Genomic DNA, 16446 nt, shown 5'->3' on the forward strand with positions numbered 1-16446 from the left:
AAGCTTCCAAAGCACAAGACCCCCCCCCTTCTGCAAATAACACCCCGAGACACAGACCCCCATCCCTTTGGAGACAAACCCACCGCCTGCACCTGACCACCATGCAGAAAAAATACCCACCTACCTTAAGTCCCTATTATACAAAGGCGACCACGCCCCCCTCTCGAGTTAACAGGCGAAACACCTTCCTCTGTGCACCCCAACACCCCCTCGCCCAGTATATGGGTCCATTCTTCGTTTTGCTGCGACCCCCCAAGAAGGAAAGCAGTCTCCATGCCATGACCCCCCCCCATGAAAGCTCTGACTCAGCAATTTTTTCCACCTGTCAGGCCGGACACGGTCCTGGATTCTGCAACAATCCCCACGGTGGTGGGGGGGGGGCGGGGTGTCCATCCGCCTTTGGCAAAACCTGGTGCCCGCAAATAAGGCAGGGTTAAATAAAATTTAAAAAGCCACATGCAATGCAATGCAATGCAGCCCGGGCCCTCCCATCGCCCCACCCCGAGGTTTTTAGCACCTCCTTGCACTGACCTCTCCCCTTCCCCCAACCTTTTTCTCACCACCACCGATTCAACCCCCGCCCCACCTCGCGCACCCGCACACCAACCTCCCACCCGTGCAAATCTCGCGAGACAACACGTGCTTTCACAAGTGGTTTCCCCCCCCCCAACACCTCTTCTCCTTGCACCAATCGATCCGGGGGCTGGGCTTAAAAAAAAAAGCCTAAGTAAAGGGGGGCGGGGGAGAAGGGGGTGTATAGGCGAGAGTTGGGGGGGAGAAAAAGTGAAATGTGGGGGGGCTGCCCCGCCCCCATTGATCGCAACTTGCAACCAACCCCCCCACCTGAATAGCATTTTTTGGGGTAAACGCCCCCCCTCCCACCCACCCATCCCTAATCCCGTCCTCGGGGGAAAAAGAGGAGGAGGAGGAGGAGAGCCCCAACCCTCTCGGGAACGAGGCTACCTTGGCCGGGCGGGGAGCCTACGCGAGGCCGGGGATTTTACGGCCTGCCTGCTCGCTTCTCTCCCTTCTCGGTCTCTGCCGAGAGGGCGCAGCAGGAGCAGCTGCTCTCCCACCGCCACCTTCCTCCGGTGATCCCTCCTTCTCCATCTCCCCGTCTTCTCCTTGGGGCAAAAAAGGGCCCTGCAACCAACCAACCGGCTGGCCCAGGAGCGAAGCCCAGCCGAGCCGCCGCCACAGGTGAGAGAGACCGCGCGTCCCGGGCATCCCTTGCCTCGGCCCCACGTTGCGGACGGGCGCTTCTCCCCGGCCGCCCTTCCATCCAGGCCGTGGCCGGCAGGCGAGCGGGAGAGCAGGCGAACAGGCCGGCCTTCCCCTGGTAGGCCTTAGGAGGGTCGGGGAAGAGGTGCAGCTGCGGCGGCGGCGCTTTCCGAGGGAGGGGTAGGTAGGCCTTGCAGCTGGGGCTTCTCATTCACCCCCAGCTCCGTTGCCGTTACACTTGGTGACATTTTATTTCTTGAGGGGGGGGGTCAACGGTCTGTGTAGGCCTCGCCTCCCCCCCCGTCCTATCGGTTGCTATAGCAACGCCGCGGAAGAAGGGCGGCGAGTGCGCCCCCCCCCGTGTCCCAACCTCGGGAAAGGGGCCCGGGTTACTATGGTAACGTTGTGGGGGGACGGACCCATACATGCCCCTGTAGGCCTTGGGGTGTGTGGGTGTCTCATATTACTATGGGGTTGTTTTTATTGGGGCGACGTGTGGGGGGTTTTTGGGGGGGGGGGTAACGCGCGTGGTGGCCGTTCTCTCGTGTAGGCCTCGAGACTGGCCTACGTTGCCTAATTAGAAGTTGCAAGCCCGGTGGGGGCTTAAAATAAGGGCGAGTTGTGTGGGGGGGTGGCTAGCGCGCCCGGGCTGTTGCTATGGGAACGTTCTGGTCGGTTGGGGAGGGGGGCGGAAGAGCCTCCCTCTCGCGTGCTGGGTGGGGTGGGGGGGCTCCGTTGCCTTGGTAACTTTCCGTGGTTGGGAGAGGGTCGCGCCCACCCGTGTCAGTGAACGGGGCGCGGTGGGGTAGGTGGGTTGCCGGGCCTAGAGGTCTCAGGTGCCGAGCCTCTTTGGGCCTGGTCGTGAGGGGATTGTTTTGTTTTCCGGTCAAGGGGAGAGTGAGATGTCAGCGGCCTCTGGGGACGGCAGGCCCCCACGGGTGGGAGTCGCCACAGCTGGAAGTGTGGGTAGGGGTTGTTACTGCTTTTTTAAAATAAAAATAAAAATGGGGGGTTAATAGGTTAGCAGGGGTTAAAGCAGGAGGGGAAAGGGGTGCTCTTCTGTCACTCCCCATTGGAGTAAAAGAGGTGGTCCCCATCCCATAAGAACAAGTGGGTAAGGCTTGGAGGAAGGGGATGGATGGATGCTTGCCTGGGTGTCACTTGCCTGGGTGGGGAGAGTCATTGGCTCCTGTTTTAACTATTGTAAATTCCAACAAGGTGGTGGTCCTGGGTCCTAAACTGTAGGGCCATCTCTTGAGAAGTCAAGGATAAAGCGAGCGGGATTGGAGGTTGCAAAGTGAAATAAATGTGTCCGCTGAAATAGCAAGAAGTAGAAGTCAGGGCGAGGGGGACACTCAATTGAGGGACCTTACGTATTCGTTTATCATTTCATATAATGCCACGAAACAACAGTTTGTTTGCTTTATCGTCATTCTGCACACATACATGCTTGAGAGATGCTCAATTCCCACTTCAGGGAATTTAACATGCCTTGAGGGGAAAGTGATCAGAAGTCTGTTTAAAACATGCACAAATGCCCGCCCACTTTAGGGGTTCAGAAGTCCCTGAGGTGACAAACCCACCTTTGTGTGGCTGCTTTAAACTTGAATGCTTTTAATAATTATGAATGCTTCATTATCTTCCCAGCTGGTTCCTTTGTAGCTTATTGAGTTGTTTTAGAAGCCTTGTTGGGAGATTTTGGAATGTTTGTAAGCATACTCAATTAGAACCATTTTCTTCTAATAGATACTGTGATAAAAAATAAGCCTATTTGGATGTCCCATCACTTGCACTGATATGTATATTTCAAAGTAAAGTGTGGCTAAGGTTGTAGCCATATGGTCATATTGTTGACATGTTCTTCAGACTATCACCAGCAACACTACAGCACTGCCGTCTTATTTATCTGTTATAAGTCAAAGATGGGGGACCTGTGGCCATCCATTTGTTGTTGGACTTGAGTGGAGTTGTCCATCAGCCCTAGCCAGCATACCAGTAGTTAGAGATGATGGAAGTTGTAGTGCAACCATATCTGGAAGGCCATAGGTTCCACACCCTCGCTATAAATATACAACTAGCCTTTCCATTTTAAAATATTTCAGTGGTTGATAGCATGATAACAAAACTATTGAACAGCTAAAAGGAGGTAGCAGATAACAGATAGTAAATACAGTGGTACCTCGGGTTACATACGCTTCAGGTTACAGATGCTTCAGGTTACAGACTCCGCTAACCCAGAAATAGTACCTTGGGTTAAGAACTTTGCTTCAGGATGAGAACAGAAATTGTGCTCCGGCGGCAGCAGGAAGCCCCATTAGCTAAAGTGGTGCTTCAGGTTAAGAACAGTTTCAGGTTAAGAATGGACCTCCGGAACGAATTAAGTACTTAACCCGAGGTACCACTGTAAAATGCTAAAGAGAGATGGGGAAATGAGGTTCCCTGGGAAGGGAGTTTCTAAATCTGGCTGCAGCTGTATCCCAGCCAAAGACAACTGTGATGTTAGCAGGATTCAGAAGAGTCTTCCCCCAAATATCTTAATGAGCGGGAGAAAGCAGTCCTTTAACTATCCTGGCTGCTGTTAAAAACTCCCTGACTAGTGATTTTTAAAAATTCCACTTGATGCTTGATGCTTTTTCTTCTGATGCAGTCTTCTAGAAAAGTGATAATGGGGACAAAATGGAGAGCAAACAGAACAACTGATGTGAAGTCAGTAGCTGGTCCCCCCCCTACCTCTTTCTAAAGGGTGTTGGTGGTCTTCAGGAATGTTCCTTCTAGGCATGTGCTAGAAGTCCAGAGTGATTCAGTGTTTTAACTTTTAGTTGGGGAAATGAAAGCGAATAAATAGTTCTGGAAACAATGCCTTTGGAAAAGTGTGAGTCATAGGGTCAGATGCACTTTGCTTTTCTACTGTTCTGTCAATCAATTATTAAATAATTGCTCCATTTAAGGGCTATAACACTACCTGAACCATAGTCTAGGGTTATGGGAACTGGCCTGGCCTCCTTCAGGGCTTTTCTCCTCCTAGCCTTTGACACAATTGCAAAAAGGAGATTGGAAGTTTCTGCTTTGGCATTGCATATGAACCCTAAACTATGGTTAACTTTATGCTTTGTGGAACCAAGCCATCTTTATAAACTATGGCATGAAGTTGGTTTCCCCCCCTGTTACCGTATTTAAGATTAAACATAGGTAAAGGTACCCCTGCCCTTTCGGGCCAGTCGTGTCCGACTCGGGTTGTGCGCCCATCTCACTTAAGAGGCCGGGGGCCAGCGCTGTCCGGAGACACTTCCGGGTCACGTGGCCAGCGTGACGAAGCTGCTCTGGCGAGCCAGCACCAGCGCAGCACACGGAAACGCTGTTTACCTTCCTGCTATAAAGCGGTACCTATTTATCTACTTGCACTTATGGGTGCTTTCGAACTGCTAGGTGGACAGGAGCTGGGACCGAAAGACGGGAGCTCACCCCGCAGTGGGGATTCGAACCGCCGACCATGCGATCGGCAAGTCCTAGGCACTGAGGTTTTACCCACAGCACCACCCGCATCCCCAAAGATTCCTTTAATTATAGTTTAGTATTTCCTCTGAGCCAGTCTGAAATGTTTCAAGAACTCCCAAGAACTCTTGCTATACACATACTCTAGCTCTGTCGGTAGAGCATGAAATCTTTAATCTCAGGGTCATGGGTTTGAGCCCCATGTTGGGTAAAAGATTCCTGAATTGCAGGGGGGTTGGACTAGATGATCCTCGTGGTCCCTTCCAATTCTACAGTTCTATTATCTGACCCATGTTGTGGCCTCTGTTTCTGTTTTAGTGTTTGGTTGTGTACCCTTCAGCGGTCAAGCTCATGGTAGATCTGTCTGGGAAGATGCTAAAGGGAATTGAAAAGAAAATAGACCTTGTCCCTTTGTTATCCATAAATGTTTTCATTTCTGTGATATTTTTAGCGTAACTTTTGAGGGGTTGGTCTATAAATTGTAGGGTAGAAGAATGCACAGTCAAGGATCTATCTCTACACTGAGGAAATGACTGTTTTGTCTGCGAACGCATATGTATTATCTCTGACTTTTGTAAACAGGAATGAAATATTTTATTAGCTATATTTACTAGTTAGGTTGACAGTGATCTTTTTGAAACACAATACGTTTGTTTCACTTGTTTGACTTTATTGTTAGTGTATGTTTAATTGTTTATAAGGGACCAGATATTGTTAACCAACTTCAGAGGAAAGTTACTAAGAGTGGCTTTACATGAACACAGAGGAGAACCCATCAGCAAACTGAAGAATTGTGCCACACTGATGGAGGACCAGAATATCCAAGATACAACATTCATAGGAAAATAGGGTTCCAGTATATTTACAGTCGTACGTTGGTTGCCAAACGCCTTGGAACTCGTAGATTTCGGCTTCCGAACAATTGAAAACCTCCTGCAGCCAATCGGAAGCTGCTTCTTGGTTTTTGAATGGTTCTGGGAGTCGAATGGACTCCCGGAACGCATTCTGTTCGAGAACCAAGGTACAACTGTATGTGGAATAGAAAGGCCAGCCCCATGTCCTGTTCTCCATTAGTGTTTTGATGTGAAATGTGGTTAATGAAGGGAGATTGTCCAGTACTTTTGAGCTGCCAGTGGAAACACATGTTGCTGCTTTGGCAGAGTGTGATTTGCAAATGTAGTATCTTCAGTGTTCTCTTGCTCTTCATAGGAAAGCATGGGATAGCAACATGTTTCTCAGAATGAGGAATATATTAGGGTCAAACAGGTCCTTCAGAAATGAACATACCCAGTCCTGTATGTGTGATATGGGACTGAAGCAATTAAAAATATATATAGTGCATCTCAGCATGTTAGCATTTGCCTTTTCTCTTTTTAGGAGTAGTGAATTGTTATGCATTTTCCCTTACAATCTCAGCTTCTTGATTCCTGGAGATCTTATGCGGTTGCTACTAATGATATTATGTTAAAAATGCTTGTTCCACAGACATTTACTAGGGTGAGAGAGAAAGGAATTTTGGGTATCCAAACTTTGCCCTTGATCCATGTGGAGAAGGATAATTAAATCACATTCACTTGTGCATAGTAAGGGAAGAGTAGTTAGTTCATACACAAAGAAACCACCCAACAATGCCGGGAATAATTTTATTGGAGAAATAAGAATGTTACCCACAGTTCTGGTTATAATGACACCATTTAAAACAACAGTGTTGTATCACTATATACCCTTTCATGTTTGATTGGTTAATGCTATTAATGTTTCCTTATATTAATGTTTTGACTTCAACCCAATAATGGCAAGCTTTAATTATCTCTGCATTGGATACTTATACACTGTGTTGTCTATCATTGTTGGCAGATATGATGGAAGAATTGCATAGCCTGGACCCACGACGGCAGGAACTGTTGGAGGCCAGGTTCACTGGAGCTGGCGTTGCAAAGGTTGGTATCAGCACAGCTCACTGACCAAAAGCATGTGCACACTCAGTAACCTTTCATTTGATGCTTGGTGGACTTCTAATAATCTAAAGTGTCAACTTTTGGCATCTTTTGCTTGCTGTCATGGGGATGGAGAACACTCCTGAAGCAAAATGTATGTATGACCTCTAAATGTTCAGAAATCAAACATACTTCGAAAATACTCCGGCATTTCATGACCTCTGCAGCTTGTTTTGGAGTTGATGTGAAAAGTTCATAATATATGAGCAGTGAGCATTAGTAGAAGTTGAATGCTTTTTATCAGTTGAGTAATGAATTTATCTTGGAAGCTTGAGAAGTTACCTTCTCACACAATGCTAGACATTCCTATAACTAAAGTTTCTTTTCTGTCCTTATATCAAGTATCTGCTTTTGGTAACTTCTTTCATTCTTTGTTTTAAATCCCACATCAATGTTGATGGCATTCTCTTCCGTCAGCCATCTCCAGTTCTCTCAGGTTTCTTCTGTTTTCACTAGCATATCATAACATCATCCAAACTAAATGTTCAAGACTGAATTGCTCTGTGTTCCATCTTATTTTTATGGATGGAGTTGCATGTTGAGTTGGCTGCAAAAATGGGATCCTAACATTCTTGGGATTCTTAGAAAAACAGCCCTCAGCGACAATAACAACTATAATTGGTTTTCAAAGTGCCTTAGGTTTTATAGGTGCTTCGAAAAGATTCAAAAACTACAACCCCTGCTCTTGGTCTTATAGTATAATGCAACAAAAAATAAAAGGAAGAGGCAACAACAAAATCAAAGGTAAACTGGTACCAGTTCTTCATAGTTCTAAATTCTTACAGTAGATACAGATTATATAAATGCAAATTTAGTGAAAGGTGAGTGTGGTAGTCCTCTGAGGCTAGAGGAGAGCTTGCATTTGATAATCCTTGGGTAGTACTCCTACTCAGAGTAGACCCATTGAAGTTAATTGACATAACTAATTTTAATTCATTGATATCCGTGGGGCTAATCTGAGTAGGATTTAATTGAATACAACCCCTTGCTATCTGTTTGCTTATCCATGACAGCTGCTGCTCACCCTAGGCAGCTAGCAAATAAGTCTGTGTTACATTGTTCCCATCACAGACATGTTGCTAGCCTGCCAATAATAGACTGGAGCAGGCATAGGCAAACTCGGCTCTCCAGATGTTTTGAGACTACAGTTCACATCAACCCTGACCACTGGTCCTGTTAGCTAGGGATGATGGGAGTTGTAGTCCCAAATCATTTGGAGGGCCGAGTTTGCCTATGCCTGGACTGGAGGATTGTTGAAACAAAGTTTTGTAGACCATATTTGATTTGGAACTGTCATCACTCGCTTTGGGTTTCATTAAGTTTGATTTTATGTGCAGCCAAGTTTAGTGTATTCATTTTTGCTCCATTAAATCTTGTCATGAGCTTATCATTTGGCTGCAGTATTTCAAGAAGGTTTTTTTTTTAAGCTTGCGACTTGGGCTTTCTTAGTGAAAACATTTGGGGAATTAATAAAACAAGACAGTGTTGTGCTCCCCTAAAAAAAAAAAACAGCTGGGAATTGGGGGACAATCAGGAATGTCATGCAGTTTTGGTTCACATGACTGCAATGAAGGTGGAATTGGCAACGCCTCCTTACCTCTTTGAGGGACAGTTTCTTATCTTAATTTTAGGTCTAATTTTGAGGTCCAGGTTGCTCCACTTCAAAGAAAGAAAGAAAAAGATTCAAATTCCCGAGATGGCCAAAATGGTACTACTTTGGTATTTTATTAATAATAATGGTGTATACATTTTGTTGTTATTATTTCAACTTATTAGTTGCTTGGCAGTAAAAAGTCTCCAAGCAATTTACAAAATGAGAAAGCAAAATGCAAAGCATACGATGAGAAAAAGAGCAATCCATTGCAGTAAAAACCATACAATACAAACAAATCCAATAGAGCATCAGCAAAAAACGTACCATCAATAGTCAGCAATATCATCCTCATTTGTCAAGTAGTTGGGACTAAGGAGATTTTACCTGGAGCTGGAAGCGTGTTAATGATGGCACCAGGTGGGCATCACTAGCAAATGTTGTACTTAACACAAATCAACCTAGCCACTGTGTATGTTTTGGAGCTTCATGTTCCTTTATGTAGTTATTCTAAACTTCTTCAAGGGAAATATGATGAACTAAATCCCCCACTTTCTTTCAAAGATCTCATTGCTGTTGGTTCATGTGTATAGTCTCTCAAGTCTTTGTAACTCTTCTGTTATTAGTCTGTGCGCTGACTTGCATGTCAACATTAACCTTACTTTAACAATTAAATTTGCCAGCCAGATCCATCTGAGACTCCCAAACATAAAACATTCCCACGGTATTAAAAAGGTATTATGGGAAAACTTCGCGTTATTAAAAATACACAAATTATTGTTAAAAAGCAGATAAGTCCACCATCTTTTGAAGACTTTTTGAATGAATAGGATATGGTTGGTGAGATAAGCTTTTATGTGTGAACTGAAAAGGAACTTAGGGGGAACTAGCCCTATTTGCCGAGCCGAGCCTTTTCGCTGATGTATTAATTTTGATGCAAGAATTTTTTTGGTTAGTTATGTGAGGCCCTCATCTTAGATCTGAAGTAACATAGTCAAGACACAAGTATACCACCTGAGTGGAGTTTAAGGCCAAAGTATTCATGTGTGTTTCTCTGCAACCAGGAGGACATTTTTATTTAGTGCTTGGGCATCTGGTGCAGTTCTACTGAACAGCTTGTTGTGTAATTGTAGCCAATTCTTCCTTGTATATAAAGATAGGAATTGGCACTTAGGTGAGAATATTCCAGTTGCTTGAGACTCCTGTTGGTAATGGGAGACATAGGTATTTATGCTCTGATGGCTACCCAGAGATTAATGTTTTTCGTTTTCCCAGAACCATTGCAGGGTCCTTCAATTTTTGTGTATCTATTCTCAGCATAGATATAATCGGCATGCCACCTTCCTGTTTGGTGTACTGTTTGATCTTTTTCTTTTAAAGGATTTAATTTGATTTTAATATTGTATAATTATTGCCTGGTTGTAGCCCACCCTGCGATCTTGTAGTAAAGGGTGGGCAAGAAATCTGTTTAAATAAATAACATCCTTCCCCACTAGGAACTGATGGCAGTGGTGCCCAACATAATGTCAGGATGCAAGTGTCCTTGTGTCACCAGTGCTCCTTAAAAGCTTTTACATCAGTTTTTACACAAACAGGTTTAATCAAGTAAATGCAAGTTTTGTTTTATCCTAAGCTTATAGCATGGGGAGGCAAACTAAGGCCCAGGGGCCGGATCAGGCCCAGTCACCTTCTAAATCCGGCCCGCGGACGGGCCGGGAATCAGCTTGTTTTTACATGAGTTGAATTTTATTTATTTAAAATGCATCTCTGGGTTATTTGTGGGGCATAGGAATTCGTTCATCCCCCCCCAAAAAAAAATATAGTCCGGGCCCCCACAAGGTCTGAAGGACAGTGGACCGACCCCCTGCTGAAAAAGTTTGCTGGCCCCTGGCTTATAGTCTTTGGTTCAGGTGGTAGGTCCCCTGGAAATACTTTTTGCATCCAGTACCAGAAATGGATATGGGAATGGAACTGCACACGTGCAAAGAAACCAGGAGCTAGTTAGCACCAACAGAATTTCCTGTGATAGGTTTTGGCACTATGCTGTCCAGCATTAGAACTGAGATTTTGTAAATGCACCAAAGAAAGACACGATTACTTTAATTTCTCATTTGTAGACAGTTCATTGCACTGAAAAGGGATGCAACAAGTGTGTGTGTGTGTGTGTGTGTGTGTGTGTGTGTGTGATGCTTTTCTGGGGAGTTATAACCATCTTCAGCATATGTAAATATACTTTTGCTTTTTTGTCTATTTCGCCAGGGGCCCCTGAACAGTGAATCTTCCAATCAGAGTTTGTGCAGTGTGGGCTCACTAAGTGACAAGGAGCTGGAAGTAAGTGAACCTGGTGTTTACTGGACAGCTTGTCCTGGGGTCAAACCAGAAGATACCTGATTACTGTCAACTATGTGAAAATAGTCAGGGTTCCTTTCCAGCAGGAGAAAATATGCCACCTTTTGGACTCTCTAATTCCCTGCCATGCAAATAGCCTCAACAAAACTCAAACAATTTAGCCCTCGGGAAGGTGCAAGGCAGTTATCTTAACTCTCAAGTGCCTTGCAGTCTTCCTTAATGGAGTTAATTCATTTTTGGTGTAATACTTGCTGTTAGTGGGGTTGCAGTGGTCACTGATTTTTTGTTCCCCGGTATCAAAGAGGGGAAACATAACCCTCTGTGTTTACAAACTGAGAAGTCTTCCAGGGGGTTTTGAATTTCTTAGTGTGCTTTGATGCTGAGATATCTGCAGAAATTGATTTGGGATTTGTTTTTCTCCCCCTTAAGACTCCAGAAAAAAAACAGAATGACCAGCGCAACAGGAAGAGGAAAGGGGAATCCTTTGAGACCAACCAAGGTAAGCTGTGCTTTAGGCCCCCTAATTAGGATGTGTAATGAGCACAGTTGTTTGAGAATTCTATTTTCCCTTGATATCATTGAGTCTGACTCAAAGGTGTATTGGGCAACTTGTTATGATCTTGAGCTTGGAGCAGCACCCTTCCCTTCAGGGAAAATTTGCCGTCTGCATTATAAGACAAACAGTTTTAGTCCTGAGGCGGTCTTATTGCAATTTTCACCTGCATCTGTTTCACTACATGCACATGTCACGTTTGGGCATGGTTTTCCAGTGGCTGCTTGGCAAAGATAGTCACTTGCAGTGATCACACATCTCTGTCACACATGATTGTCACAAAACGTGAGGCACTGAAGTACTTCCATGTAAAAATAAAAATAATGGTTGAAATAGCCCTTAGGAATCTATCAGAAGTTGGTATATCGGAGAATGTAGACCTAAATTGTGAGGAAGAGTAAAAAATTTCCCTTTCTGATGCTTCCTTTCTTAAGTGGTCATTTTTGGTGTTGACAAATCACCCAGAAGCACCTAATCCCAAGAATCATATGGAGCAACCTTTGCATAGTCTGGAATCATGGCCCATACTGATGACACTTCCTTCTCTGGCCCCATTATGGTTGCTCCTTATCCACCCACTTCTACCATGTCTTCCCGCATCCATCCTCAGTTTCTTTTATGTGCATTTTCATTTTTTATAATAAATTTTTATTAATTTTAACATATAAATTATAGTACATACCACAAAGCTTCACCACATATACAATCTTTTTTTGGACTTCCATCAGCACCTCTGCTCATCCACCGTTTTGACCACTTCTTATGCATTTCTTAAATTCATATTGCCTTTAATTATCTTAACTAACCATCCTCCCCTTTATACATTTTTGCAATAGTTCCAATAATTCACCTCACAAAACTTCTTGCAAACCTACAAACGTAGTCTGATCATCACAATTACTTTTCAAATAGTCTGTAAATTTACGCCAGTCTTCTGTGAATTTCTGGTTCCGCAGATTTCGAATCCTTCCTGTTAGTTTATCTAGTTCTGCATAGTCCACTAATTTCATCCTCCATTCTTCTTTCGTCGGTAATTCTTCTTGCTTCCATTTTTGTGCCAATAATATTCTTGCTGCCGTCGTTGCATATAAAAACAGCTTATATTCTTTTCTGTTTATATCACTTCCTACAATGCCCAGTAAAAATGCTTCTGATTTCTTTATAAATGTATATTTCAACATTTTTTTCATCTCATTATACATCATTTCCCAGAAGCTTTTCACTTTTTTACATTCCCACGACATGTGATAAAATGTTCCTTCTTTTTCTTTACATTTCCAACATTTATTGCTAACTTTATACATTTTAGCTAATTTAACAGGTGTAATATACCATCTATACATCATTTCCATCACATTTTCTTTTAAGGCATTGCATGCAGTAAACTTTAAACCCTCTTTCCATAACTTTTCCCAATCACTCAGCTGTATATTATACCCAAAATCTTTAGCCTAATGAATCATAACCGACTTTACCTCCTCATCCTTCAAATGCCATTCAAACAGCGATTTATGTGCCTCTTCCAAGAACCTTTGAACTCATGCACACACATTCTTTGAGCTCTTGTCAGTTGTACCTCCGTTGCCACTTTCTCCTTTTGCTGTTCTGTGTGTGCTCACAGGCACACATGTCTTTGTCCTTTTCTCCAACATGCTTTTGGGGGAGCGACAGAGAATCTTTGAGAATAAGTGTTGCATTTCAGATAGTCCCTTGGTAACTATCCCGGAACTGTGTCGTTTCAGAGGTTGGTCCTAATTGGTATTTATTCTGCATCAACACAGAGGCTCTGTCTCATTCTAGTCTACTACTCTGACACACACCATCTGAAGTGTGAGGAGGGAGTCCTCCTAAAATGTAGCTGTCATTTACATGAAAAGTACATGCACAATTCTCACTTAAAGAAGGAAGCCAGCTGTGCAGGATCCTTTTTTCCCCTCACAGAAAACATCAAGAGTCTTACATGTTAAGAGGAGCAGAATGCTACAGCACATGGACAGCTGAGTCTGGAAATTCCCTTATAATAAACTGGCACATCCATAATCTTTGGTACTACCCAATTCCCTTCTTATCTCAAAACCCAAGACAATTTTTAAAAAGAAGAATTAAACCCTGAAGCATGAGAGTGTTTTGATTTTGAAGGTTTAATACCATCTGTTGTTTTTTTTCCTTCCAGGCAAAGTCACTCCAAGGGGACATAAAATTAGTGATTATTTTGAGGTAAGCCAGTTTTACATGTAACTTTTCAGAAAACGATGTCCTTGCAAATTCTTTCCATGTAGGTTAGAGACAGGGACTCTTCTAAATAATATGTAAACATCTTAGAGAGGGAGGCCCTTGCAGTTAAATGACTAAATTTTCTAGGGAACTGTCTTCTTTATATTTTTAAAACAGTTTTAGGGCAAAAAAAATCCAGATCTTAATTGTAGCTGTTCCCTTGTGTGCATAGTTTTCTGTGCCCCAGTTTCTATGCACCTGTGCAGTGTGCTTTGCTCTGTGAAACTTTCACAGTGTTTCCATGAACTTACTGGTCTACTTTTTTTGTCCCCTCCAAATTTTAGTTTGCTGGGGGAAGCGGTCCAGGAACAAGTCCTGGAAGAAGCGTGCCACCTGTTGCACGATCATCGCCACAGCATTCCTTATCAAATCCTTTACCTGTAAGTATTCACTCAAAGGGACAGAATGTGGGCTTTTGTGAGTAATGTGGCACCCTGAAAAGGGTATCATTTCTATATATATTTTTTATTAAAGCTCATTTTGAACTTCAAATTTAAGCAATGTTTACAAACCTAATAGGTGGTGGTTCAGAAATCCTTGCTGGTAGTGCAAAGCTTCCAGGGTTCAGGTACTGGGATCTGAATGCTCCCCTTAACATTCCCTCTACCTGAATTCTTACTCCCGCTGTCTTTGCTGTCTGTCTAACCCAGTGTTGGGCTCTGTTTGATTAAGGTGTGTGTGCAGTAGGTAGGCAGCAGGTAATCTTCAAAGGAGGAGGCTCATACATACGAACGAGATGTAGCAGGAACTATATTTCTAGAAGAGTGAAGGCCAATCAAAAGTTGAAAACCACCATGACTCAACATTTCAAGGGCATAGGGCAAGATAGAAATCTTCTTAGCACTGCATTTCCTTCTCCTGCCCATGTAAAATTTAATGGCAGTGTCTGTTATCCATTGCTGTAAATAACTACACAGAAATGACAAGTGTGTCCACCTATGTGTGTGATTTTGTCATAAGGTAGCTTGAGCTAGAAGTACCATTACTAATCCTGGGACAAATAATTTAACAAAGAGGTTTGGTTTGACCACATCACCATACCTTTCTGTGTCTTTGTAGGTTTTTTTAAAGGATTCTAAATTGCTCAGGAACAAGTTTTAGAAGAGGCTGGTTATGGGTTTGACCCAGAGGGGAATGGGAATGGGACTACCATGATGGCAAATGGAGGTAGATATGGAGGCAAACAAAGATATACAGTGGTGGGGAGTGCTTGTTACATCAAAGCCCTTGCTCCCTCTGCTTTTCCTGCTGTGCTTCAGAGTCAGGGGTTGCCAGTCAGCTCACCTGGTGGTGGTGGTAACTGCCAAGTCTGTCCAGAATAAAACATCTGTTGTCCACAATTTAATAGCAGGGGCTGAGTTGGCATTCATAACTGAGAGCTGGGCAGATGAGCTTGGTGGCTGTATGCTACTGCAGCTACATATGTCCACCTGGGTACTTGCTGCAGCACCGTTCAGGTCAGAGGGGCGGTGAGGGAGAGTCAGAATCATCCTCACTAGGAGGACAGTCCACACTGTTTCTGAATTTGAGGGAATGTTTGTGGCATTGGGCGGAACAGGGATTTTGTTGGTGTGGCATTCACCTCACTGCATTACAGCCTTCCTAACTGAGCTGACAGAGGTAATCTGAGATGTGGAAAATCCATGGTTCTAACTATGGAAAGGGGGCATACAAATAAAATGATGGAGGTTGGGGGGGGGTGACAGCTCCTAAATTATGGAATTCCCTCCCCACATAGGTGCATCTGGCACCTTTCTTGGATATGTTTTGTTGTATGCTGAAGTCGCACCTGCTTACCCTATCTGTTGACACTACATTTTAAGACCCCCTCTAGTTGTGATTGCAATTTGTTTCAAACTGTCTTCGAGCTGCATTTTATATTGCTGTAACCCACCCTGAAACCTTCTGGAAGAGGGCACGTAATAAATCATATTTTTTTTAAAGATACCTTAAAACCATATCTGGTACTTGTTTTACAGTTTACTCAGCTGGAAGAATGGAAAAGGAATTGTTTATTACAACCTCAATTGCACATTTATCTTCTGCAGGATATACAGTGGTACCTCAGGTTACATACGCTTCAGGTTACAGACTCCGCTAACCCAGAAATAGTGCTTCAGGTTAAGAACTTTGCTTTAGGATGAGAACAGAAATCGTGCTCCGGCAGCATGGCAGCAGCAGGAAGCCCCATTAGCTAAAGTGGTGCTTCAGGTTAAGTACAGTTTCAGGTTAAGAACGGACCTCTGGAACGAATTAAGTACTTAACCCAAAGTACCACTGTAATATTCTCAAAAAGTCATTCTGTACATGTAGACTGAGCAAGTGTGTAATTGTTACATGCATGCGTGTTGACAAATGGCAGGGTCAGCTTTTAACTTCATTCTTTTTAGGAGGTATGGTATATGTTTTTCCCAATGTTGTATACATATATCATTGGAAGGATGTCCTGTTTTCTGTTTTTATAGGAAACATTTGCAAGGTTTGGGTTTGGTTTTTTTCAGGGCCCAAGCTGAGCATGGTAGAGATGAGCACACTCTACTGGGTCTAGAGGATCTAGCCTGGACTAGGCTCATTTTCCCCCTCGTGGTGAAGTGCTGATCATGCTTGAAGTTCATCCAAGCTTATTTCCCTGTATCTGTGTGTCTGTATAATATGCCTTGTTTTTGTAAGAAGCGTTAGAGCCAATCAGAAGCAGTGTTAGGACAAGTAACAGTGAGCTGTTGTTCCAGGCCCCCTTCTAGAATGATAGGAACTTCAGCTCATGTCATTTGAGAGATAAAGGTATGCCACGCTATCTCAAAAAACTACAAGTCCCCTCCTGTGCAGGCAGGAGGTGTGAACAAGGATGTGGCAACCAAGAAGCACCATTAAAAATTGGGTGCAGTGGTAGTCAAGTAATGCTGATAGAATTTGCAGGTTCCCAAACATATGAGAGTAAATAGACCCCATGTCATTTCAGCATATAGGAA

General features: G+C 43.7%; 1 protein-coding gene and 1 long non-coding RNA gene across 8 annotated transcripts in view; one reads left to right on the forward strand and one right to left on the reverse strand.

Annotated features, from left to right (window-relative positions):
* LOC308571384 overlaps positions 1-522 on the reverse strand; it is a 147220-nt gene extending 146698 nt beyond the window's left edge. The window contains exon 1 of one of the 2 annotated variants that reach the window (XR_014001359.1): positions 215-522. This is a non-coding gene — a long non-coding RNA (uncharacterized lncRNA). Of the gene's footprint in view, positions 1-124 lie in introns of both variants that reach the window. The other variant, XR_014001360.1, reaches the window with a different exon arrangement.
* A 259-nt stretch (positions 523-781) lies between these two features.
* The window catches only part of TLK2 (tousled like kinase 2), a 43912-nt gene continuing 28247 nt past the window's right edge, over positions 782-16446 (forward strand). For 2 of the 6 annotated variants that reach the window (XM_081166313.1, XM_081166318.1), the window contains exons 1-6: positions 2046-2187; positions 6571-6653; positions 10561-10632; positions 11080-11149; positions 13377-13420; positions 13762-13857. In XM_081166313.1, the coding sequence (XP_081022439.1) occupies positions 2124-2187; positions 6571-6653; positions 10561-10632; positions 11080-11149; positions 13377-13420; positions 13762-13857 (429 nt within the window). In that variant the 5' untranslated portion in view covers positions 2046-2123. Of the gene's footprint in view, positions 1201-1383; positions 1406-1577; positions 1619-2045; positions 2188-6570; positions 6654-10560; positions 10633-11079; positions 11150-13376; positions 13421-13761; positions 13858-16446 lie in introns of those variants that run through there. The other 4 variants (XM_081166314.1, XM_081166316.1, XM_081166317.1 and 1 more) reach the window with 4 other exon arrangements.

The sequence above is a fragment of the Podarcis bocagei genome, assembly GCF_964188305.1.
Source record: "Podarcis bocagei genome assembly, chromosome: 13".
In the NCBI taxonomy this organism is placed as follows: Eukaryota; Metazoa; Chordata; class Lepidosauria; order Squamata; family Lacertidae; genus Podarcis; species Podarcis bocagei.